We start from the raw sequence: 25,384 nt of genomic DNA, 5'->3' as shown, positions 1-25,384 counted from the left end.
AAAAAGGCCACGTTCGATCTGGTAATTAAAAATTGTCTCTGATTTAATAATAGTTTAATTGATTGACTATCAAAATTCTTATCCCGTTGATGAGGGTTCCATTATCCCCTCCTCATTTTCCTTCCTGCCTACCCCCAATATTAAGGAAAAATAAAAAATAAAAATATTCATCCATTGCAATTTATATGATGAATTTTATGTACGGTACCTTTTATTTCAACAAATTTATTTACTATACGAAATCTTAAAGGAAATTATAAATATTTGTGTATAAATGATCTCATTAGGTTAAATTAGAAGTTTAAAATGAAATATAATAAAGTACAGTATTTCTTTAGGAACAAATTAAATAGGAAAGTGAATTACCTAAGTTGCACGGAGAAAAAAATATTGTTTATATTATATACTTCCAGCTTGTGATCTTAGACTGCATGTATATATCTCAATGATTTGCAGATTCAGAATCTGAATCCGATGAGGATGAGCACAAACAGAGTTGATGAGGATCAAAAGCTTGGTTTATTAAAATACTAGTAGTTGTTTGTATTGTATTTCATATAGTTTCATAATGTATATTTTTAGTTATGTAAATATTTGTTGTTGAAATAATGTTTGAATATATATGTTGTTACAATGAATTAATGTAATAACAAGGTTTGACTGTATATATCAAGTAGATTCATCCATGTATATAATCAAAATATTTATTTTTATTCTACTTGTATAGTGTAATTAATTATCAGGGAGAGCGTTCAATTATTGAAGCCCTTGCCTAAATCTTACTACGCCATATAAACACAGGGCATTGATGTATAAATAGGACAAGAGTGGGTTGCTCATGTGGTAACCACCCTCCACCTCCAACCGTAAGGTCGTGGGTTCACTGGAGTTCTCCGCTAGTTCCTGACCTAGCCTAACACTTACTTGAACTCAATCTTTCAAGAAAATGTGGTATTAGATTAGTTGTGATCAAGGATGTCAAGAGAGAACATTGAAAGCTTGAGCAGTGTGAGCAACTTTGATAAACACATCCTCCAAAGTTGTATCAGCCAGACCCCAAGCATAAACTGTGAATCTACTCTTTACTTTTTCAACAGCTTGAAATACATCTGCAATTCTAACCTCTTGCTTTGGCAACTCAAACTTCTGTGTCCCTGATAGATGGTATATCCTGTTGGCATTTGGGGATAGGTGTCGCACCATGTGCTCCACTTCCTCCTCGTTATCTGATGATGTTGTCATCGTAAACACATAAGACCCTCCGTATCTTGCCTTCAACTGTTGGAATTACATGGTCAGAACATTTTGACACGTAAAAAGAAGCAGTTGGAGAGGTAAGAAATGACTTGGCCCTGGCAATCATTTCCCTTCGTTCAATCAACATTTCCAAGGACCTTCTTGCTTTTAATATAGTATAGATAGATAGATAAGAAGCATATCTGACTCTAGAATTGTGCCACAGTATCAATAATAGAAATATGCAGGACTTCTTAAATGCTTGAGATTACCTCTTTGGGATTTCCTATGCACTGCAAGCTGCCATCTACGAATATTCCTAGTCGATCACATAGATGTTCTGCTTCTTCCATTGAATGAGCTGAAATTGTTATCCTTTATGAGTAGTCATATTAATGATCTCATTAACCAGTGGTAAGAAACGAACAAGGGAAGAATTCAGGTGTGCAAATGTATGTTGCGCTTGGGGCAAATATCTCATTTATCAGTACCCTTCATACAACTCGTTAGTACTGTCCTGAGTGCACATAGTTCATTCATCTTAAAGGGGAAACAAAGAAACAAGATAAAGAATGTTAAGTTACTAGTGAGAATAATCGCTCTATCTTGCTTTGCACGCTTGACAACATTCCACAAGTTACTGCGTGAAGATGGATCCAGTCCAGTGCTGGGTTCATCCATGTAGACAACCTAAAGAGTTTCATAAACCACTAGCATATTATCAATACACATCTCGGAATATCTTTCCGCGAAAATGGATGGTAAGGAGTAATATACCTTGGGATCTCCAATCAGTGAAATAGCAACACTTAGCCTCCTCTTCATTCCTCCACTGTATTTACCAGCTTTCTTGTCAGCAACGCCTCCATAAAACAAGTTGACACTCTTAAGAGATTCTTCAACTGCCTGTAGGCAGAAAAGTATAAATAACCAAATATATATATTGCTTCAGATGAGGAGTCAAGTCTATCAAGATTTTAGTCTTTCAAGTTGCCTCGACGATTCATTTCCCGTAAAGAATCAACCAATTGCTTGTGCTATAGATTGAATAGTATCAGTAAAGATATCCTGGAGTTGAGGAATACAATCAATTTAATCAGTTGTATTAATTTGCTGTAACTTGACGCTAAATCAACATTTCTGCTGTAACACATTTTGGATTATAAGTTCAATTTTACAAGCACTCCTTAGCCATTAACCTACTTGTGTCAAGTCTGCTCCTTTAAGATTTTTAAGCCTTCCATAGAAAAGTAGATGCTCCCTTCCTGTTAATATTTCCCAAAGCAAGCTGAAATAAACTCCCAAATGAAAAAGACAATTAGTATTAGGTCAATATTATTTGTAGGAAGGGGGGATCAAATGTCAACTAAAAGCAATTCTTACTCATGCTGCGGACATACACCCATGTTGGTGTATATCATATCCATGTCTGTTCGTATATCCATACCTTGAGCATATGCAGTACCGGAGCTTGGTTTTATGAGGCCAATCATCTGTTAGTAGAAAATTATCAATCAAGGGTGTTGAGTTTCACTTTTAACAATCTAAATACATAAATAAAGAGTCAGTATGCACCTTATCTGACTACAAAATGCAAGGCAGTCAGAATGTGTTTTAAAAGTAGTGACTACTCTAAGATCACATCCTTGAGTGACTAAAACTTAAGATTTACAAAGATATATCTAGCACAAAACAGACAACAGGACTGACCATGTTAATAAAAGTAGTTTTGCCAGCACCATTGGGACCTAGCATACCAAAACATTCCCCTTGAGGCAAAGCAAGTGACAATCCTCTCACTGCAAATTTCTCAGGGTTTCCATCTTTCCCTGGATAAACCTTTTCCAAATTGTCACAAATGACGGCATGACCTGTACTTGATTCGAGCAACTGTTCAACTCTCTCCCGCTGTTGAAAGGAAGTTCCATGGTTAGTATTGTAGACAGGGACAAACATATCCTGCAAAAATGTTTTTCATGAGAAATGTTAAAACATTTACCTCCTGAGCAATATCAGGCTTCTCCATCTGTACGAAAACTTTAGACCCCTGCCTTCTAAAACTATGTTTCCTAGAGGAAGGTGAAGGCCTCTTTCTAGAGTGCCACATGAAACATAGGGGATCTTTCCCTGATGAAGCAATCTGATCAACGTAATAACCAAGAAAGAGAAACACCAACCACTGCACCAACATAATAATTAGGACCTCCTTCATTCCATTTTTTCCATCACTCAAGTCTTTCCATCTCATACCATCCGTTCCCAAATAATTACCCTTGAAAGCATATTGGGAAAACTCATAAAATCCACGAAAAAGAGAAAAGCCAGGATATAGCTCCATAACTATAATCCAGCCTCCTACAATGTCATGACAGAGTTTACTAGAAGATTAGTACAAAAATGAAGCAATATCCAATTAAAATATTTTCAACAACTCAAACAAAATATCAGGAGAAATGAAGCCAAACAAAACACACCAGTCTCTCAATTCTAACATTATTTTTTTGCACAGAAGGGAAGGAAAGGACAAGTTGATTCTCTTCACCTAATGAAAAATATAACGTCCATGCTCCTTGGTAAAGAAAGGGAAAATTAGAAGGTTAACAGTAATTTGTTTCCAATTTTCATTCAAAGCCTGAAGATTTTAAAAAACAACATGGAAATAGTAGGTTTGACAGTAGCAATAGGACGAGTGGTTCTCGTAATTTTATTGCCCTAAAGAAACACAACCGGACTCCTCTTCTCAGGAATTTTAATGGTTTGGGGGACGTCAATTCCATAGTGTTTGTGTCCAAAAGTGAACAAAGCCCTATAGCTTCCCTTAAACAAAATTTACTATTTCCTGATAGCTCTAGAAAGCAGATAAAAGAGACAACCATGCCATTAATTTCCACTTTAGAAATTGAATGATGCAATCCCCTCAAAAGGCCCAAATGAACTGCAGGTCAGTACAAATGTACTGCTTCAATAAAACAGGACTGTCACCAATTTGGAGGGTGACTAGGTGGTGCAACAATGAAAATCATGAGTTAGCGAGACAACCTTAATATTACGGAACTTACTGGAAAATGTTTCATCCTGGAGAAAGAACTGGAAAAGGAATGATGACAACAGTCCATTTGCAAACACCATTATATAGCCGATGACTGTTACAATGTCAAGTAAGCAGAATCCGTCATATCATATTAGTTGCTGAAACTTAATAAGAAAAATTGGTTCATCATCATTCTCATAAACATTCTCTTTCATATGCGCAATCGTTGCAATATTAACAACAACTTCTATTACAGATACCAAACCTGTGGCTGCCTGGACATTAGAGAAAAACGCAGCAACTAAAAAAGCAAGGGACTCTTGCAAGTTTATGTAGATGAAGTAAAACACGAACTGGATGGCGTAATCATTAAGCAAAAAGAACTTCAAGCCTGCAAAAGAGAAAAAGGGGAAATGAAGGAAATTTGTACCAGACAACTCCAGTTAACTGAAAGGGGTCAACTGAGTAGCTGTAGCATTACCTACTAATGAGCCGAAAATCACAAAACATAACATGTATATAGAAGCTACGAACAGAAAATAAGCATAAGATATCAGCCAATAGGGACCATCCCCAAGTCCATGCATTTTCATCATGATTCTCAGTTTTTGCTGCTTCTCATAAACAAGAGCTATCAAAACAACCTGCACACAATTAATCATGCAATAAGCATGACAAGCATAAAATATTAAATAGAATCATATGATGCATAAAAAGATAACATTTGTATAAAGGCTATTAAGTATATACAATTACTCTGATACAAATTAATAAGATAAACTTAACCAGGCATCATATTGTTTCTAAAGAAAATAACCCGTGAGGAATTCCAGAGATACGAAAAGTTGAAAGCTGCTGTACATTCTGTCAAACCTCATGATTGATAAAGTGCTGAGCTAAAGAAGCCCGACACTGTATGATAAATGAACACGAAATTTAAGAATGTAAAGAAGATTATTGGATTTTGTGATCTTAAACTAAATGTGTGTATAACATACCAAAAGTACCCTATGAATTTTGTGGTCTTAAACATGCCATGTTATTTCTACACAAGAATGTCACTAAGGGTAAAATGTGAATGTTGGAGATAAAAACTTACTAAATATATAAAAAGGCATTCTTTTGAAAAAAGCTAAAAATGGAAGTAAGACACGAGGAAATGGAGGGTGCAAAATTTTCTTAGCTCTTCTATCGAATAAATCAGATTTTCATTCTCATACATGAACCAAGAAATAAGTGATTTTCACCCAAAAGAAGAAGAAGAAGAAGACTTAAAACTCATAGAGTGACTAAATAAGGAGTTAACTTTCACTCCTCATGACTCCAAGGAATAAAAGGAGATAAATACTAAACAATGCAGTTGATGAATGCAAAGAAAGTTGTCTAGGAACTGGATTGCTGACAAGTTGGCATCAGTGGATAGCATTAACAGAAAACAGATTTGACTGACATGATTGAGACAGTCAATTGAACAAATCCCATCACGATAGAACATAAACAGAACATACTTACTTACAGGAAAAAGTTGTGAAACCACCCATGTAAAGAATAGTGGTCCAAGGAGAGAAGCAAAGTCCAGATTGAGTTTTGTTTCTGGTTTGGGCATTTCTTTGACAAACTCAAACAACATTCTTGCAGAAGGTCCAAGCAAATCCTGCATGTAGGCATTTGATGCCTGTACATAGCATTCAGCAGATGTAGATATTCATTTCATTCAGTCAAGAAGAAGTACAACGTGAAGAAAATCAGATGACCTTTGAATTGTTAGTGAGATAAGGAACAGACAACTTAATATTTCTTAGTAATGGTCAATTTGATACAATTTTGTTCTTGCCAATTAACTAGACAATTTGACAACATAACGAGCTCAGGGTTATCACGCCAGGCGCCTTCAACAACTGCTGCTTGTCATAATCAAGTATAACTCTTCTTTAAACTTAAGAGAGTAAGGAAATTAGACAATATAGAGTATGGTCCAATGAGCAAATCAAACGTAAGATGCTCAATTGGACTATGGTCCCATCCAGCTAGTACCAATAACTAGACAAGGCAATCATAGAATATAAAATTAAGAAGTCTTTTTCTGAATTTAAAAGCATACATCAAATCTTATTTATTATATATGTGTGTGTGCATGTAGATATGAAATGCATTTTATTATTTATACAGATATGTGCGTGTAGATATGAATTTTGAAAGTTTACCAAATTCACTGAACGAGGAACCCTTGTCAAAGCCAAAGGTTGATTGCTTTTGCCATTCTTATAGGAAGAGTTATACCAAATAGTCACATTGAAACCATTCCTATTTGAGTTAAGGAAATCATATGCTGCAAAAAAAAAACACGCATAATTAATGTGATACTGAAATAGCATAGTTATGCTTAAAGACATTCATGCAGAGAGCACCAAAAAACCTGCTATTATCTCATTTATCTTTCCCTCTGGATTCCCGTTCCTGTAACCCTTATGCAGCTCATCATTGATCTCATGAGAACTATTACGCCACAAGTGTAAGCCTTTTACACAACTTATCTCTGCAGCAGGAATTAACAAAGCTATGAACTGTATAAACCCAATATGGGAAAGATATAAGCTTGTTTGTGTGGAAGGGTCTAATTTTCTTTGACAATACTCGACTATTTGTATTTATAGAAGCTTTAATCTTAGACAGGATGGTAGAGAGCATGTGCTTATCTTCCCATAGTATACATATGTCAACGTAAGAACCTAGGAATTCAATCAGATAGTCCAAGAAGCATGTCTGGTGATACTACAACATCAAAGTTAAAAAGATCTCTCGTGATAGAAACTTATCCTACTTGGGTCACACAATAACCATGAAATGTAGACTCAAGTTCTACAACAAAAGAGGTTTACTTTTTCAGCCTAAGCCTTGTTCATTTTTCCTGAATTACACATGCAATATCTAGAACATCAAAATGGTTAACGTTAGTCAGAACTCAGAAAGCAGTAATGAACATAAATCGACTACCTTGCTGAACAGAGACAGAACCAAATTCTAATGGAAGAGAAAATGTGAAGTTAGGAGAACACTGTGACTGAACATTGTAGACTGTCAGGTTAGAGAAGAAAGCTGCCTCAAGAAAATTCAGATACTTAGTCTGTGACTCAGAACCCTGAAAATTTGAAAGGTGTTTCATCATCAAACAACTAGTAAATTTTGAACCTATGTACCGCGAATCTCAAGCAAAATAGCAAAACAGAATAAGCAGAATGCAGAGAGGCTCACCAAGACATTATAGGCTAAGCTATAGAAAATGTCAGAGTAATCCACAGTTGATCCACTGCTGAACAAATTTCTACCCATACCTATTAAATTCCACATTATTCGACATACATTAGGAATAGTATCAAAGAATTTAAATACTCAGTTCACTTCTAGTATACTAGGATCACAAAAAAAACAATTCATACTTTCTCCAAGAGTCTTATTAGTTCCAGTTAGAAGTGTAGTAGCTGGACAGGAACCCGATATCTTGCACGAATCATCAGGCAAGTCCTCATATGAAATAAAATCAGTTTTTACAGCTCGATACGTTGATTCTGGTATCTGTAACAAGGGTGGCCACTCCAGTGGGCTAGGAATTGAACAACTGACGGCTTGGTTCAAATCTGAGTATTCGATACCACATACTTCTTCACATTTGCCTTCATCATTTTTGCCAACACATTTACAGCCGCATCGATTCCATGGCTTATCCAACTCCTTATTTACCCAATTTTGAAGGAAAACTAGTAATAAACAAAGTATTATAGGGACCGAAATGAGTCGAATATTTGACTTGATATCTCGTTTCTACAACAAAATGAGAAACAATCACGAAGAATAATATCACGTTTATAAACACACATAAATTTTTCAATATCATGAACAAAAGTGAACCAACAAAAATAACATCAATGTACCAATTTTTTTTTACAAAATAACATGTATCCCGTGATATCCCACAAATGGAATCTACGGAGAATAGAGTGCAAGCAAACCTGAAAAGTAAAATTCTTTCTGAGCAGAGCATTGGCTTGAGTGGAGAAGCTTGCTGGACCATGCACCAAATCCGCCATGGTTTCATTAATTCAGCTCTTTTCTGAATTACAAGTGGTTTATTTTTAAACTTTTGTTTAAAGTTAGTGAAAGGAAATTCGTTGAGAAATCGGAATGAACAGACGTTCAGTCAGTGGCCAGTACACTGGATCTTCTTTTTATGTGCAGATGGCTGTAGGGCATGGTTCAGTTGGATAATTTCTGTTTTCTTTTAATTTTATGATTATGACTTCACTTTTTAAAAAAATATCTCAATTCTATGTACTACCACATAAAATATGTAGAAATATATATATATATATATATAGTATAAGCATTTTTCATTTTTAATCAATTACACAAAAAGAATATTTTGATGCATTTCAATTTTCATGTCTAAAGAATTAGTTTTGTAGTAGTACTAGTTTATAATTATATACTTTGGTACGTTCCATATTGGATATTTCAATATTTTCTTTTATAAATATCGTACTAAATATTTTAAAAAAAATTTATGTCAAATATTATAATACTGTTAACGAACTGAGCTATTAAAATTCTCATATATCACACCTCTAATGTTTTGTTCAAAAAGAATTAGGTTGGGATTATATAGTAGTAATCATAAAGAAATGATCATTCGGTCTAACTCAACTCTTAAAATTACATCAAAAATTAGACTCGTATATAAAACCCTATATAGGGCAACCAAATTTTCCTCCCACAATCAATGTAAATTACTTCGACACTCCTCGCACATCCATGATTAACAATATAGCCTGAAGGTTTAACATTGGGTTAATCTATAATTATGCGATGACAATTGATTGTATGGTGATTGACGATGATAAAGATAATGGTTGATAGTGATAGTAATTGCGAACTGCTATCACTTGTAAAATTGTAGAATAAAAATCTCAATAATATTAGATTATTCAGATTTATTGAGTGACTGTAATAAGAGAAAAATATATTTAACAAATAATTATTAAAATCTGAATGATTAAGATTAAAATCTAAAAATAAATTTAATAATTGAGATTTGAATAACTAAATTTAAAACATTTAATAAGTACAAACCAATAAGATCTTAATGTCATTAAAATATTTAATTTAAGGTGGTCCGATTGGACCGGATAGATTTTAGTCATTTTCCGTAGAAACTAAATAGCGTAACGTAGCTAAAATATATTTATCTGCCCAATGATTGAGAAATTCAAGGAATTCAAAGGAATAAAGCAAAGTACAAATAGCCATCAAAAGCGGATCTCAAAAATATTAGAAAGTGTATTATAGTCCTTTATTTATCGTCGATTATATTAAAAATAAATATCAATTTTTACTTATCTAACTTTAAATATTAATTAAAGATAATTTATTATTTTATATCTATTTTACTTTTATTAATTAATTTATTATTTTTTCAACAGTAAATGACTTATAATAATTAAGAATAATAGGATAAAATTACTATTTTTATTTAGAGTGAATTTCATAAATAGTTATAACGGAAAAGGGCCTAAAATACCCTTAAAGTATTAGAAATGGTACAAAACTACCCTTCATCCACCTATTAGCTCCAAAATACTCTTCTCATCCACTTATTGACTCCAAAATACCCTTCTCATCTACATCTACATGTGGGTTCAAAATTGACCACTTATTTAACGATTTTAAATTTAAACTATTTAATATTTTTTTTAAATACGTGACGCTCAACTATTTGTTATAATATAACCTATTAATATAATTTATAAACCCACCCACTACCCACTTTATATACGAATATAGTTGCAATTGTTACCAGCATGTCACTTATATTATTTATCCGGTCTAATGTTTGTATCAATTATCAACACTTACAATCTTGATTCATAACGTCATGATAAGTCGTATGTATATACTTAGACCTTAGTTCGTTGTATCAACACATATATTCACGCTAAATTATATGTGCATGCTCAACAAATCGATTCACTCTCTCGTACAATGAAGATATGCATAATAAAAAAAGACAACCCAAATCTATACATACATACATACACATTTGCCACATTTTTTGTTGTTTGATACAATCTTGCGGGACAAAGCCAGTTAATTATTGATTCAAATTAGTAACTTTAGTTCAACTTTTATATTTATATTTAAAAAATTATTCAATATATAGATATAAATTATTCAAAACCCAATTAATAAGAAGGAAGATAATTTAGAAATTATAAACAAAAAATCTTGATTATGCCTCCACATTCATGTCAAGTAATGTGAGTAATAGTTTAATTAGTTCTCTAACCCGGCAATTTATTCTTTTTTTATTTTTAGTATCAAAAACCTTTGAATCGGATTTAAAAAGTCGCTTCTACCCAAAAAAAAAAAAAAAGATTAAAAAAGTCAGAAGTCTCAAAAAAAAAAAAAAGGGAAAAAAAAGAGAGAGTTAATTTCTACGAATTGAGGTCGCCATAAATTATTTAACACAATATGCTATTCAAAGTCTAACGATTAATAAAGTAACTAATCACTATTAACTAATTTGAACACATGAGAAGTGACAAATACATTTGCTCCAAATTATGTTGTTTAGTCTACAAATTTGAATAAAATTATATATTACGTGTTTTTATTTTGAAGTAGTTTCGTTTCTTAATTAAGAAGGGAGCCTGGAAGTTCATAAAACCTTATATATTACTATATAAGAAGAGTGAATAAAATTCACTTTTCTTTCGACAAGTGGCATCAAATAAAAGGAGCCATATATATATATAATATAATGTATAATATATAAGTAGTAGNGAGAGAGTTAATTATTTAACACAATATGCTATTCAAAGTCTAACGATTAATAAAGTAACTAATCACTATTAACTAATTTGAACACGTGAGAAGTGACAAATACATTTGCTCCAAATTATGTTGTTTAGTCTACGAATTTGAATAAAATTATATATTAGCGTCCTTTCCATTTTGACGTAGTTTCGTTTCTTAATTAAGAAGGGAGCCTGGAAGTNTAAGATTCTCATCTAATATGGGACGGAGAGAGTAACAATATAACTTTATTAATGTTGGGCCCGGGCAGCGCCTGGCTTTCTTTACTAGTATATATATATATATATATTCAAATAAACAAGACAGTATGTGGAGAACATTTATAGGAACAAAAAAAATATATTTATATGAGCCAACATATATAATACTTTTCATATAAATCGATCTTAATATATTACTAATAAATTATATTCAATTGTATATTAAAAGATTGAGAAAAGGGTTCGAAATATATTTAAACTTTGATCGAAATTGCTATAACAATTTCAAACTTTGGACAGGACCTATTACTATTTAATAGTATATTTTAAAGATATATAGGTACTCACACGGACATCATAAGTATTGCAACATGTCCCGCTGGGCACTTATATATCTTTAAAATATAGTATTAAATAGTGTAGGGTAATAGGTATTGCCCAAGATTGTTACAGTAATTTCGATCAAAGTTCTGATATATTTCAGACATTTTTTCCTTTTCCCTTAAATTGTTATAAGAGAAAAAATTAAACTTTTTAAATTTATTTATTTTGGAGCGAGTCTTCTAATATATACTTCTAATATATTATTTCTTACGTAATATGTGAATTTGATGGATAATTACTACAGTAATTCCTGAATATATGACGATGGAGTGGAAATTGTTGGATATTTGGAAAACCCCAAAATGCCCTCCACTACCAAACAGGAAAATGACCATGTTGTCCCTCAATGTGAACAAAATTAAGTTATAATCAGTTAATCACAACAGCATAGGATCAACGTGAAGATCACGACATATTTTCTAACAACACGATTTGTTGGTTTGACTTATGAGGGATCGTATTACAATTTGCGGGGACCAATGTGATTTTTCCTCTAATTAAAAAATACTAGGAAATTAAGATGAAAACTTTTAAATCTCGTGATTTTAAATTAAAAATATGTTAAATAAATCAAAATAGTATACTTAAATTTTGTGGTTTTAAATATATAGGTAAAAAGTTAAAATTAAAGAATTGCAAAAAGAGAGAAAAGAAACATTCTTTTCTAAAGGGACTAACAAGAAAAGAAGGACAAACAAATTGAAATAAAAGGAGTGATAAATAATATGCATATTTTATTTTAATATTCAAGACAACATTCAAAAAAAAAACTTGAAAAACGATTAGTAAAATGAGTACACCTTAATTCTAAAATAAATTGGGATCAACCATGAATCGTGATTATATTTCTCTAACAATACAATATACAAAATGTGTAATCAAGTTTCTAATAAGCAATACATAAAATAATGTACAAACATTATTAGATTATATTATTAGTTAATTCCTTAAGTCCATGAAAATTAAAATTATGCCAATTATTTTTACATAACAAGGCTAAAATCTTCATTCGTTCGTTTCATTTGACAATATTCGAATGACCAACGAGTTCCAAATCATTAGGTTAACTCAGGGGTAGATTTAGAATGTAGGGTGAAGTTCTCAGAAATTTAATAACTTTTATGCAATTTCATATTTATATTGAGAAATCTAGTAAATATATAAGAGCTACGTACGGAAAGGAACTTGTTAAGTTTTACTTCCTTTTTTACTAGAGTTCGATCCACCTCTACATTATATATATATTCAACAAGTAATATTGAAAATATTAAAATATATAACAGTTAAGATGTTAATTTATTTTTAATAAATACAAAGCTCATATATTATCAAGACTCTAGTATATAACTGAAAGCTACAAATTCTGAGATAGTTATGCTTTGACAGATAGGCTATAGATATGTGAATCATCATTATTGAAATTTTCTTAGTATAAACACGAGGCTTCTGTTGCTTGCCAATAACTTATTATTGTTGAAATTTTCTACGAAACAACAAGGAGAGATCTTCACCACCCTAATCCATTTTTGACTTTGCAATCTAATATTCTACTGAACTAGAACTTGGTGTGTTTGGTATCACAAAAAAATAAAATAAAAATTTGAGAAAATGTCTTTTTGGAAACATTTATATGTAATCTAGCAAAACACTATGGAAAAAGTGGGGAGGAGATGGGGAGCAGGACGATAGGGGTGGGATGGTCAAGAGGTGGGGTTGAGGGATTTGATAGGTTGGAAAGAGACATGAATTTAAAATGTCATTTATGAAACTTGTTTTTTCTACTTCTATTAAGGTTATTTTCCTCATTTTTAAGGAATTTATTTTCTTAGAAAATGTTTATCAAAAAATATTTTCCTCCATTCTAAAAACACCTATTTGAATTGACTTTCATAGTTTTTGGTTAAGATTAAAAAAAATTAATCACTTTTTTTAAAACCATAATAACAAAAATAAGTCAAAAATTATAAGTTAGATTTTCTAATTTTAATGACTTATAAGTAAATCGTAAGCACGCTCTTGGTAATTTTTGGTATTTACACCAATCATATGAATACACCAATTACATATGTAATGGCACAACTACATAAATTTTAAGAATTATCAGTTGAATACTTTCCGCTATCTTATATATCAAATAAAATAAAATGTATTAATTTTACTTATGTATATTAATTTTAAATACATTTATTAAAAATTTATGATTTAATACAGATCTTGTATCAAATTAATTTGAGGTAGATAAGTGCTGGTAAACTTTTACCTTCAAAGATGTAGGGTCAATTGGAGTAGCAAAAAAGCAAAATGGGCAAAAATTGAAATAACAGATTTACCTAGAAAAGACGCGCCTTCATTTTTCTTTGTATATAAAGTGCAACAACTATAACTTCTTCGCTACCCAAAAACTGAATATTTAGAGAGAGAAAGCCATGGAAGTGCAGAGGGGATTCCCTTTGCTAAAACAGCAGTACAAAGCCTTAATAAAGAAGAATTATTTAGTCTCATGGCGGAACAAGATGGCCACATTTCTTCAGCTTTTCGCATCGCTCTTCTTCATCTTCCTTCTATTCCTAATCCAGAGAGCTATCGAAGCTCGATTCTCTTCTTCCACATCCTATAAGGATGTGCGGGACCCAGAACCTCTGCTGTCGCCGCCAATTCCGCCTTGTGAGGACAAAAACTTCATCACTTTCCCCTGCTATGATTTTGTTTGGAGTGGCTCTCAGAGTCCGAAAATTGGTCAGATTGTGAACGGAATTATGGCGAATAATCCTGGCAGGTCGATTCCTTCATCCAAGGTATATTTATATATACACACTCCTAGTTGACTTTTTTCCTTGACTGATTTATTGATGATCTGATTTTTAATCTCTGTATTTACCTTTATATTGAACTGAGATTTGTTTAGCGGAATTGTTATAATTTGGGGATAAATGAGTTTGAGTGCAATGAGTTTTTGCCGCGTTAGTTTCTCTTTTTTTTTCTTTTTATTATCATATGAATCTTATAGTAGTATAATGACTTGGAGTTGGATAAATTGTGTTGTTAGAGCGATTGAACTTATTGAAAACACTTTAATCGCTGCAATGGAGAAATTACCTTTTCGAATGTTAAAAAAAAAGATATTTTTGCCTAAATAAATAAATATAGAATTAATGCTTACAGTACAACAACAAACCAATGTAATCTCACAATTGGACTCTGGGGAGGGCAAGATGTACGCAACCTTACCTATCTTTATGGGGTAGAGAAGTTGTTTTTGATTGACCTGGGGAAGCCTCCTCCTTTATCCGGGATTGGGACCAGCAATGTGAACGAGCTCAGACGGGTGGAATCGATTGACCTGGGGAAGCCTCCTCCTTTATCCAGGTTTGGGACCGCAATGTGAATGAGCTCTTACAGGCGGAGTTAATGCTAAACAGTATGAATCACGAAATAAACCTGATAAGAAATTTTGCAATTATCCTGCTAGGTTGCTTCTTCATGTCTAATTTTCCTAATATGATTTTCTTTTGTGCAAACAGTGCCACTTTGTTAGCGATAACATCTATAGCTTCTGTGGTCTAATTTGTGTCTTCCTTGTTATTTTCCCTGCTCTGATTCATATGCTTCTTAAGTACTTTATTTGAAAATTCTTGTTAGGGAAAAAAATCTGTTAATCTTGGGCCAAAGTGAAGTTATTTTTCGTGATCTTGTTAATTAAAGTTTCAAGTAATATCAGACAGTACAGCTTGCTTGTAAGCAATAAACTCACTTTCTACTATTCGTAGTATTTCAGAAAATAAATTTACAGATTGCTGCTTGTCATAAATGTTGTTGTCCTCTCCAAGAAATAAGTCTAGTGCAGCTCTTTACTAGCTTTTTTTAAACATTAATATGCTTGGAAACTTCATGCTTTTTTATGTTTAGGAGAATTGGCTAGTCTCTTAAGTCTCAAGGGGACTCTTTGGGTCATTGCTGTCAAGGCCGATGTAGGCTCTGACATATGATTTCGGCAGAACCTGGTAGCTTGACATAAACACCCATATATTTGTTAAGAAATTCTTTAAATATGCACAAAAATTAAATTCGTTACAAGCACTTGAGGCCAGTTGTCTTAGAATAAAGAAACCCAAATAGTTCAAGTCATGGATCTGCCCCTGCTTGGTGTAATGAGATGTGCGGGTAATCTTTTATTCCAGAGAGACCCACTTTTTCACACACAGAGCATCAGTTAGTAATGCAATCCCTGAATGAACCGATCTGTGTGAAAATGTGAAAGTGAGTTGAGGATTTGGGATTAACTAAATATATGAAGTAGGGAGACGTGGTGTCTTATATCCTATAGGAGAAATGGACCTTTCCATTTCCTTACACAAAACATGGTGTGCATGAATAATATTAGTAATGTGTTTTTACAGCATGAGAGTATGCAAAGGGGATTCCCCTTGAAAAGAGGGAACATTCCCACTCTTTTACATATTCTTAACAAAAGGATTGCCTAAGCAAAAATTAAGGAAAATGAGAAGATTCTTGTCCTTTTCAAGTTGATAGATACCAAATATAGAGAGGTGAAACTTCCATATGAAAATCTGAGGTTATTTGATTTGTCTGGCCTAACTCTGAAGTTAATCATTTGTTTCTTGTTCGACTTGAACAGCCTCAGACTTATCTTGGCAGATCCTTTATCTTGAAAAACATGGTTGATTCCAGTAGTACAGTCACTCATTTTGCCAAATCATCCTCTTCACAATTTGCCTCCCTAAAACAAAGAACAATTACTCCTTATGTTTTCAAAAAAATCCTTAAGTTTTCTAGCCCAAGAATCTGTCCAGTGTTCACTATTAGCTTTCTCTATCATCATGGAGGTGATGTGATTCCTTCAGCGTATTAACAACAAGCATAAAATCTAGTTTAAGAATTGCATTGGTAAATCCTGAATTGATGCACCAATTTTAACTTCATTAAAAGATAGATTCCTGTCGTTTGAGTGTGACAGTGTCCTGTTTACCAATTTATTTCATGCAATGGTTCCTCTAATTTGGTTCATTCTTTAGTTTAATATTTCGAATTGAAGTCTTGTTGGAACATTGACCTATCATACCATGACTTCTTTTCCGCAGGTTTTGTCATTTAGAACACGAGATGAAGTGGATGACTGGCTTTTCAAGAACCCTATGCGTTGTCCTGGAGCGCTACATTTTGTTGAAAGGAATGCTAGCGTAATCAGTTATGGTATACAGACAAACTCCACTCCAGTTGCCAATCGAGGAGTCTTTGAAGATCCAACTTTTACATTCCAAATCCCACTTCAACTGGCAGCAGAACGTGAAATTGCGAGATCTCTGATTGGAGGTAATATAAATGTGATATTTACTACTGGATTTGATCCAATAAATGGATATGATGGTTTAAATCAAGTCCTCTTTTTTCCTAAGCTCACCTTTATCTTATGATTGTGTACATTTTCAGATCCAAATTTCAGTTGGGTTGTCAGTCTCAAAGAATTTGCACATCCGGCTCTTGAGGTTTTCTCTGCCTTGCGTACCATTGGACCTACCTTTTTCTTGGCTGTTGCTATGTTTGGATTTGTCTTCCAAATCAATGCTTTGATCATTGAAAAGGAACTCAAACTTCGGCAGGTATCACTTCTGGCATTTTGTAAGAGATAATACCATTCTTGCACTTCATAGATGATTTTCAATTTCTGAATGTCACATTTTTCTTACAGGCAATGACTATGATGGGTCTCTATGATACTGCTTACTGGTTATCATGGTTCACATGGGAGGGATTCATCACACTTCTCTCTTCTCTTCTCACAGTTCTCTTCGGGATGATGTTTCAATTTGATTTTTTCTTGAACAACAACTTTGCGGTCGTGTTTCTTCTTTTTTTCCTCTTCCAACTTAATATGGTTCGTCTCCAACATTCAACTTAACACTTTCACGAATTACAATCTACATTCATTTGCAGCTTCTAATGAAGCTATATTACTTGAATATTTTTGTCCACTGAGATAGAATTTCTGCTCCTGTGGCCAGGTTGGTTTTGCATATATGGTGTCTGCTTTTATTAGCAAGTCATCTTCAACAACAACTATGGGCTTCTTCATCTTTATTATCGGTTTCATGACTCAGGCAAGTGCTTATCTTCGAATCGATTACTATCCATTACTGACTCACTGGGATGACTTATTTCTTGTCTCTCATTTTTCAGCTTGTAACAGCATTTGGATTTCCCTATAGCGCGGACTACTCCAAGAGCTATAGGATCATCTGGTCATTGTTCCCACCAAATCTTCTTGCTCAAGGTCTTCAGTTACTTGCTAATGCAACTGCCACTCCTGAAGATCCTGGTGTTAGCTGGAGTGGGAGGACAAAATGTGCTTTTAATGATACAGAGTGTGTAATAACTATGGTAAGACTCCTATTGCAAAATAGGACTTCTCTTTTAGTTTCCAGTTCTCTTGATTTTAGGGATGGAGGTGAAGCACTTTGAGAGTAAGGACTTTGTTTGTTCGTACATGATTTCAGTAGCTACTTTTTGTTCACTTCTCATCACTGTTATAGCTCTGTGACTTTGAATGAGAGTGGAGCTAATGAGTTGTAGAGGGAGGGAGGAGAGACTCTGGGTTGGTCGAAGTATTTCTTAAAAACATACACACACATCTTCATAAGCTTTACAAAGGTTGGTCGAAGTACTTCTTTACAAAACTTATTCCATGAAACAAGGATCACATCTCCTTTACAATTAAGGATCACATCTCCTTTACATCTCCTTTTCAAACTAAGCAAATTATTAAAGAGGAACTATTAGACTATCTCGAAAAATCTCATTTTTTCTAGCAGTTAGTTCTTTCTTAATGCAATATTGCTTTCAGTCTCATACAGTCATCTTGCATCTCACATACACCCATTATCTGTTGTTTCTCTTTACAGAACGAGATTTACATATGGCTCGTGTCAACATTCTTTCTGTGGTTTGTTCTGGCTATTTACTTGGATAACACAATCCCGAATATTTCTGGTGTGAGAAAGTCAGCATTCTATTTCTTGAATCCTGGTTACTGGACAGGCAAAAGTGGAAATAAGGTGAAAGGTAACCAAAATTTATCAGTACCTTAATATCGAATTTCGAGCATACTGTGACAAAACTTTAAGGCTGTTCATTTTGTGTTCAGAGGGTAGTGTTTGTAGCTGCACAGGTTCAGTGCCAGCCTTGGATAGTATTATACCAGATGACGAAGATGTTCTTGAAGAAGAAAACATTGTTAAACGGCAAGTTACGCAAGGTGAAGTTGATTCTAATGTTGCAGTTCAACTACATGGTCTTGTAAAGATATTTCCTGGAACAACAAAGATAGGCTGTTGTAAATGCCAAAGGAAATCTCCATTTCATGCCATCAAGGTATTTTATCCATTGGTCTATAAGAAGCTAACATTAGCTGTTTTTTCTATGCAAACAGAAGTCATCAGTAGAGAAAAGAAAACACTTTACGCGTTCATATAGGAGTCAAGCATGGAATCTAGTTTGAGACTTGTCTCAAAATTTGTTTTTTGGTTTCTCTTGCAACTTCTTTAGATTTCCCTGGCAATTTATTCAAATCAAAATGTGTGTTTAGTTTCATTTAGTACACATTTTACATGTGTAAGAATAGCCTATGGGAAATGAGAAGTCGACATTTCAAAAGATAAAAAAGTTAGAAGAAATAGCATCAATATTTAATAATCCTCTGGAGATCCTACACCTCTACCCTGGCTGCATCTTCATCTCATTCTTTGGAGTCAATACTACAGGGCTTATGGGTGAATCTTGCAAAGGATCAGCTATTTTGTCTTCTTGGGCCCAATGGAGCTGGAAAAACTACTACTATTAATTGTTTGACTGGGATTACACCTGTTACTGCAGGAGATGGTAATATAATTTAGTCACTCAAATTCTGTGTTCATTGCATATTACTTATGTGTAACACAAAGCTGCTTTTTAACAGCACTAGTATATGGTGAGTCCATAAGAAGTTCTGCAGGCATGTCAAACATTCGATCGATGATAGGGGTTTGTCCCCAGGTGACTATTTTTTATCTTTATATGTTCCTATTTTCAATTTTTTCATGGAACTGACTAAGACTCTACACCAGCAATACTTTGTTTCCATAAAAGAAATTCATTCATTTTTGTCGTTTTACAGTTTGATATTCTTTGGGATGCATTGTCCGGTCAAGAACACCTGTATATTTTTGCCAGCATTAAAGGTCTACCCCCTGGTTTAATAAAAGAGGTGAGCATAAACCTAATCTATATCTAGCCTTTTGTGCCTGTCTAAAGATCTGATGAACAAGCTCAGCACAGAATAGAATGATTATAAATCCTGCTTGACCAATTGTTCGATCAAATCACAGGTAGTAGAAAAGTCATTAGCCGAGGTAAAACTCACACAAGCAGCCAGAATGAGAGCTGGTAGTTACAGTGGAGGAATGAAAAGACGTCTTAGTGTTGCTATTGCTCTTATTGGTGAACCAAAATTGGTCATTTTGGATGAACCGGTAAGTTTTGGAAAATAAAGTTTTCTCGTGAGTTATCAGAATTATGCTAAAAAGAAATTATCATGACATTCTCTTTTCTAAAACATGAAAACGCTTCATAGACTACTGGTATGGATCCAGTAACTAGAAGACATGTCTGGGACATAATTGAGGATGCAAAAAAAGGGCGTGCCATTATCCTGACCACACATTCAATGGAAGAAGCTGACATCTTAAGTGACCGCATTGGTATCATGGCAAAGGGTAGACTTCGTTGCATCGGAACTTCAATAAGATTGAAATCAAGGTTTGGAACTGGTTTCATTGCTAATGTAAGCTTTTCTGGTGGGACAAATGGAACTCCTGATAGAGAAGATACTCTGCGTACATCTCAACCTGAAGCTGTGAAACAGTTCTTTAAAAGTGTATGTCAAATGTCTTTTGCTTTTTCCCTTTATTTTCTGAAACTACTAAAGGAACTGGTCTGATTTGCAAACTATGCCTGCAGCGTCTGGACGTGGTGCCTACAGAGGAAAACAAGTCCTTCTTAACCTTTATTATTCCCCATGCCAAGGAGAAGCTGTTGACGGTAATATCTTTATAGCAACTTTGAGATTAGATTAGTTTAACACCATTTCTGGTCTTTCTACTTTATTGTGGAATTATATGCACACACACATTTGGACTATTAGCTCATTTGGTGATCATTGGATTTTACCCTCAATCAGGACTTCTTTGCTGAGCTACAAGATAGAGACAAGGAATTTGGCATATCAGATATCCAGCTCGGGCTTACCACTCTTGAAGAAGTTTTTCTGAACATTGCTAGACAGGCAGAATTGGAAGATGTGGCTGAAGGAAGCTCTGCAACTCTTACTTTGAATACAGGACTCTCACTTCAAGTAAGTTGTTTATCATATTCTTGGTTCTATAATTTTCATGATGAAATTGCATGCGAAAATTATAATCCCTGTGAAATAAGTAACACTGTTTTATTTGTTGGTATGACTATTCAGATACCTATAGGAGCAAGATTTGTGAAAATTCCAGGAACAGAATCTGCTGAGAATCCAATTGGAACTATGGTAGAAGTGTATTGGGATCAAGATGATTCTGGTAGGCTCTGCATTTCTGGTCACTCACCAGATATGCCAATACCAGCTCATGTTCAACTAAGAGATCCTCCAACAGACACTTCTAGTAGTGGCTTTTTGCGAAAACGGAAACAAATTCAAGGAACTGTGATTGATCCTGCACAGATCACGGGTGCAAGTTAGTAATAAAAATAGAACTTAGTAATCACAGTAAAAAAGGTTTTACATAATATTTTTTTTTGTATAAGTGAATTGTTGTAAATGTGTTTGCTACTTGGGACATCTGTTTGTCACAAGAACATTATTTTTTTCCGGCTGGTTCGTTGTATGGTATAGCTTCGTTTTTGGTTAACATTAATTTATCTGTATACTACAAAATTATTTGTAACATTTACTGTCATTCTTATAATGAAAACATTTCTATTTTCAATATTTTTGATAAATAATTAATGCATGTATCTTCTTCTTATTTTTTTTTATCTTCTTAACCTAAGGCTAAGTAGCAAACAATATACCAAATTGGAAGGTTTGCATTTAGTTTGGTTTCGTTATTCTTCTACGTAATTAATTTTTCACCTCTGTGTAGTTACTTTTTTTAAATTAGTACAGCAGATAGATAAGAGAACACTTAAAAATGACGAGTGTATATTTGTTCAGGCAATTAACAACTGCTGGCACGTGTGGTTCAAGAAAAAAAAAACCATGATATACAACGAGATGGAGATTCAAAAGTTAAATTTGAAAGTAGAGGTGTGTTTTTTAATCTTTTTCCTTATATGTAAAAGTATTTTATTGATTGTGTAAACACAACAACAATAACATGCTCAGTAAAATTCCACAAAATGGAGTTTGAAAAGGGTTAAGTGTATACATACCTTACCATTACCTCGTGGAGGTAGTCAAGTAGATAAACATATGTTTGATGGTCGAATAAATATCACTCTTTTTTACTTTGATGGAGAAATATAGGAAAGATAGGTAAGCTTGAGGATTAACTTTTAAATTAGTGCTTAATCCTCACTTGTAAACGTAAATGCGCTGTCAACTCAGCAATTAACGGTTAGCATTCAAAATTTGAAACCAATATGATAAGAGCGTGTTAATTGGGCCCACTGGACGGGCCCAACCGAAGAGCCGTTTCTACAGAATTTTTAGATTTAATTTTGAAGCAGTTGTAAAATTTCCCGCCCAAACACCACTGCTATCTCTTGGGAATATATATAGCCAGCCCTAACTTCACAACTCTCATCATTTCTTTCTATCTCTCTCTGGAAAACCTAAAATTTATCAATGGAAGTCTCCGGCAAAGATCAATCTTCTGTTTCTGGTATTTGTCTTCGCCTTTTAATTTCTCTGTGTTTTTCGTTTATGATTGTGCGTATACGTTTGTTTCGCTGTATGTGTAAATGTGATTGACGGTTTTTTTTTTCCGCAGCTAATGCTAAGCGATCATCATCAGCAACGAAGCTTCTTCGATATCCACTGCGATCGGGCACTAAGCCCAAGGAGGAGAAGCCGCCTCTGACTGATGCTTCCAACTCTTCGGTTCCTAGAAGGTTTGTCTCTATTACTGTTGTTACTACACTGATTTTTAGTGCGTGTAGCGAATTTAGTGTGATTAGACTGTCAAAAGACGGCAGTTGTATGAGTATATGTTGTTTGGATGAATTCTCTGGTCATTTGCAACCCTAGAAATGCTAACCTACATTGAACCATTCGCCATGAAATACCTATTTGTTTTGGTTTTGGAAAAGGGAAAAGAAATTGCTGAATTTTGTATACATGATGTTCTGCTTTGTTATGAAGGTCAATCATATTGACGTGGTATGTTGAACAATTATTGATTAATTGGCCTACGAACCTTATCCAACATAGAGTTTTCCTCTTAGCTTATATCCTTGTGAAATTCCTTTTCATGCTACTGCAGCACACTTGACACTACTATAGAATCACCAGGAGATGATCAGTAGAGCTTAAAACTGCTTCTTCAATCTGTGCGATAATTTTTGGTTTGGAATCAAGTAAACCCTATTATCAAATTTGTTTTACGAAAACAGATGTTAAGTAGTCTCTAAAGTTAAGGTTATATAGCGTTATGTTGTTCCTGGTTGTGATTAATGAGGTCTTGGAGAAAGACAACCTAGCCTTAGTAAAGTAGCAGAGAATGGTATCACTTTTCCTTTCAAATAGAAATCTAAACAAATTAACTATTGTCATGTACACAAGCGTAGTGACTTTAAGGATGTGCACTTTTCCCAGTAATTTTATTCTTCCTTAAGCCAAATATTTGTTTCCTCTGATGTCCATGCTTGCTTAATTTTTTTCATCTCCCATTTTAGGGGAAAACCTGCCTCAAGTGTCAGTAAGAGTATTAGTGTCCTTGATCTTGGCAAGGAAAAGTCTGCTGCTAAACCTCCAAGAAGGCTGTCTATTCAATCTAAGTCAAGTGCCAGCCCTGCGTCAAGAGCAGTAGGCACTATCACTCCTATATCGGAGGCTAGGGCAAAGAGATCCGTGATCAACCAGGGGAAAACTAATACACCGCTTTCAGCTCTTGCAAAGTCATCAAATGGAAAGGAAAGCAATCGTCTATTCTCTGCACTCTACTGGCTATCCCAGATTAAGCTCTCTGAATCTGCTGCTAAGCATTCAATTTCTCTTGGGTTTTTCAAACTTGCTTTGGAAGCTGGCTGTGAGGTATGATAATATCTATGAAAATACTCTCCCGACTGTGTCCCTTGAAGATCAGCAGATATCTACTTTTCATTTACTTTTTTCTAATTAAGAAGTTTAGTCTGTTTATGAATTTCACTATTTTCCCATTGCAATGTTGTAGAGAAATTCAAAACTGCCTGTAGATAGTGAATTAAGCTATAGAAACAGACTACTTGCCTCATATCTTTTTCTGTCTTTTTTATTCAGCCGCTTCAACGTTTGAGGGATGAGCTGAAATCCTATGTGCAACGTCATAGCCTTCTAGATCTCGAGGAGCCAGTGAAACAATTGTTTGAAAGCTACAATATTTCTCACGATTTTGAGCAGTTGCAAGTATCTGAGACTTGTTCCCATGCACCTCAAGATGGGACACCTTCATCTGATGATGAAGTGCACAGCTCTTCATCTGTTGCTGGCACTGAGAAATCAGAACCTGAAGTCGTGACCAAAGATGCTATTGAAACTTGGCAAGTGGCAGAACCAACTAAAGAGACTTCATCAAGGAAAGACATTGCAACGAAGAACCATAAATCTGTAAGTAAGATTGCTACAACTCCAAACTCTACAGAGGTTGCTGCAACTCCAAAATCTACAGAGGTTTCTGGTACCATAAAAAAGAAGCTTGAAAATCCTAAGCAAAAACCAAATAAGAATAAGGCGAAAAGACAGGGAAAGAAATCTGCTGGAGTAGAAGGTAAATATCTGTTGGTAACTTTCTTGGTTAAAAAGTCTTGCTGTTTGTGTATGTTACTGAGATTTATAACTATTTTTATCATAGGTCCTGCTAATGCTGGCACTGCTGAGATAGCCCTTCCAGAAGACAAAGAGAATATGGTAAGAAGAGATAATATGGGAGTTTCAAAAGCCTTTTTAAAGTTCTCATTGATCAATTTCCAATCTTTTACTAGTGAACTATTGTATTTTTGTCTTGTCTGATCAACTAATCACCTGAAGACACCATACTCTCTTAGAACTTCCTCTTTTATGTCAAACATGGCTTCTTGACTACTAAGGATTAACTGCTATTTATTTTTTATTTTTTTGCAATTGTAAGCATGTCATATAATACTAATAGTTAACTTTGCTATCACTATTTGCAGGATGCTCCACAGTTGGAAGTTTAAATGCATGTATGGAATCAAAGAATGTTGAACATACTTCTGTTATGGTTATTTGTTTTGGTGTTCATAAGCAGGAAGTTATTCCTTGTATAGATCATAGAAGGGGCGAGTGGAAGTGTCAATCTGGGGTGTGCATGTGAAAGAGTCATGTTTTCCTTGTTTGGTTCTAGTTTGACCCAAGACTTTTGGGCATTTGGTTTTACGATATCATACTGGAAGTGTTTTTATCATGGTT

At 34.1% G+C, this 25,384-nt stretch overlaps 3 protein-coding genes across 4 annotated transcripts; 2 read left to right on the top strand and 1 right to left on the bottom strand.

Moving 5' to 3' along the window:
- Nucleotides 1–692: 692 nt before the first annotated feature.
- On the bottom strand, nt 693–8,454 carry LOC125857595 (ABC transporter A family member 7-like). Of its 2 annotated transcripts, XM_049537208.1 has the most exons (18): nt 8,275–8,454; nt 7,705–8,086; nt 7,520–7,599; nt 7,262–7,406; nt 6,684–6,803; nt 6,472–6,596; nt 5,784–5,942; nt 4,749–4,911; nt 4,533–4,658; nt 4,296–4,379; nt 3,236–3,591; nt 2,947–3,144; nt 2,620–2,729; nt 2,440–2,524; nt 2,014–2,142; nt 1,821–1,926; nt 1,509–1,597; nt 693–1,278 (listed from the first exon to the last, which is right to left on the bottom strand). In XM_049537208.1, exons 1-18 carry the CDS (start codon nt 8,350–8,352, stop codon nt 979–981), a joined length of 2,835 nt encoding a protein of 944 aa, XP_049393165.1. In that variant the 5' UTR covers nt 8,353–8,454; the 3' UTR covers nt 693–978. The 2 variants fall into 2 exon arrangements, with proteins under 2 accessions (XP_049393165.1, XP_049393166.1); XM_049537209.1 differs by lacking the exon at nt 4,533–4,658.
- Nucleotides 8,455–14,118: 5,664 nt separating this feature from the next.
- LOC125859963 (ABC transporter A family member 2-like) lies at nt 14,119–21,626 on the top strand. The gene is made up of 16 exons (XM_049539819.1): nt 14,119–14,513; nt 16,818–17,049; nt 17,167–17,336; nt 17,426–17,611; nt 17,739–17,834; nt 17,914–18,114; nt 18,636–18,795; nt 18,878–19,104; nt 19,494–19,611; nt 19,688–19,764; nt 19,886–19,975; nt 20,097–20,240; nt 20,342–20,644; nt 20,728–20,808; nt 20,948–21,121; nt 21,236–21,626. The coding sequence occupies exons 1-16, from the start codon at nt 14,145–14,147 to the stop codon at nt 21,494–21,496; spliced, it is 2,889 nt and encodes a 962-aa protein (XP_049395776.1). The 5' UTR covers nt 14,119–14,144; the 3' UTR covers nt 21,497–21,626.
- Nucleotides 21,627–22,531: 905 nt separating this feature from the next.
- On the top strand, nt 22,532–25,343 carry LOC125860849 (uncharacterized). Its single transcript, XM_049540880.1, has 6 exons — nt 22,532–22,640; nt 22,749–22,869; nt 23,653–24,010; nt 24,236–24,722; nt 24,807–24,862; nt 25,129–25,343. Exons 1-6 carry the CDS (start codon nt 22,604–22,606, stop codon nt 25,150–25,152), a joined length of 1,083 nt encoding a protein of 360 aa, XP_049396837.1. The 5' UTR covers nt 22,532–22,603; the 3' UTR covers nt 25,153–25,343.
- Nucleotides 25,344–25,384: the final 41 nt, after the last annotated feature.

The sequence above is a fragment of the Solanum stenotomum genome, chromosome 3, assembly GCF_019186545.1.
Source record: "Solanum stenotomum isolate F172 chromosome 3, ASM1918654v1, whole genome shotgun sequence".
Taxonomy (NCBI): Eukaryota; Viridiplantae; Streptophyta; class Magnoliopsida; order Solanales; family Solanaceae; genus Solanum; species Solanum stenotomum.
This window is presented reverse-complemented; position numbering and strand designations above follow the sequence as displayed.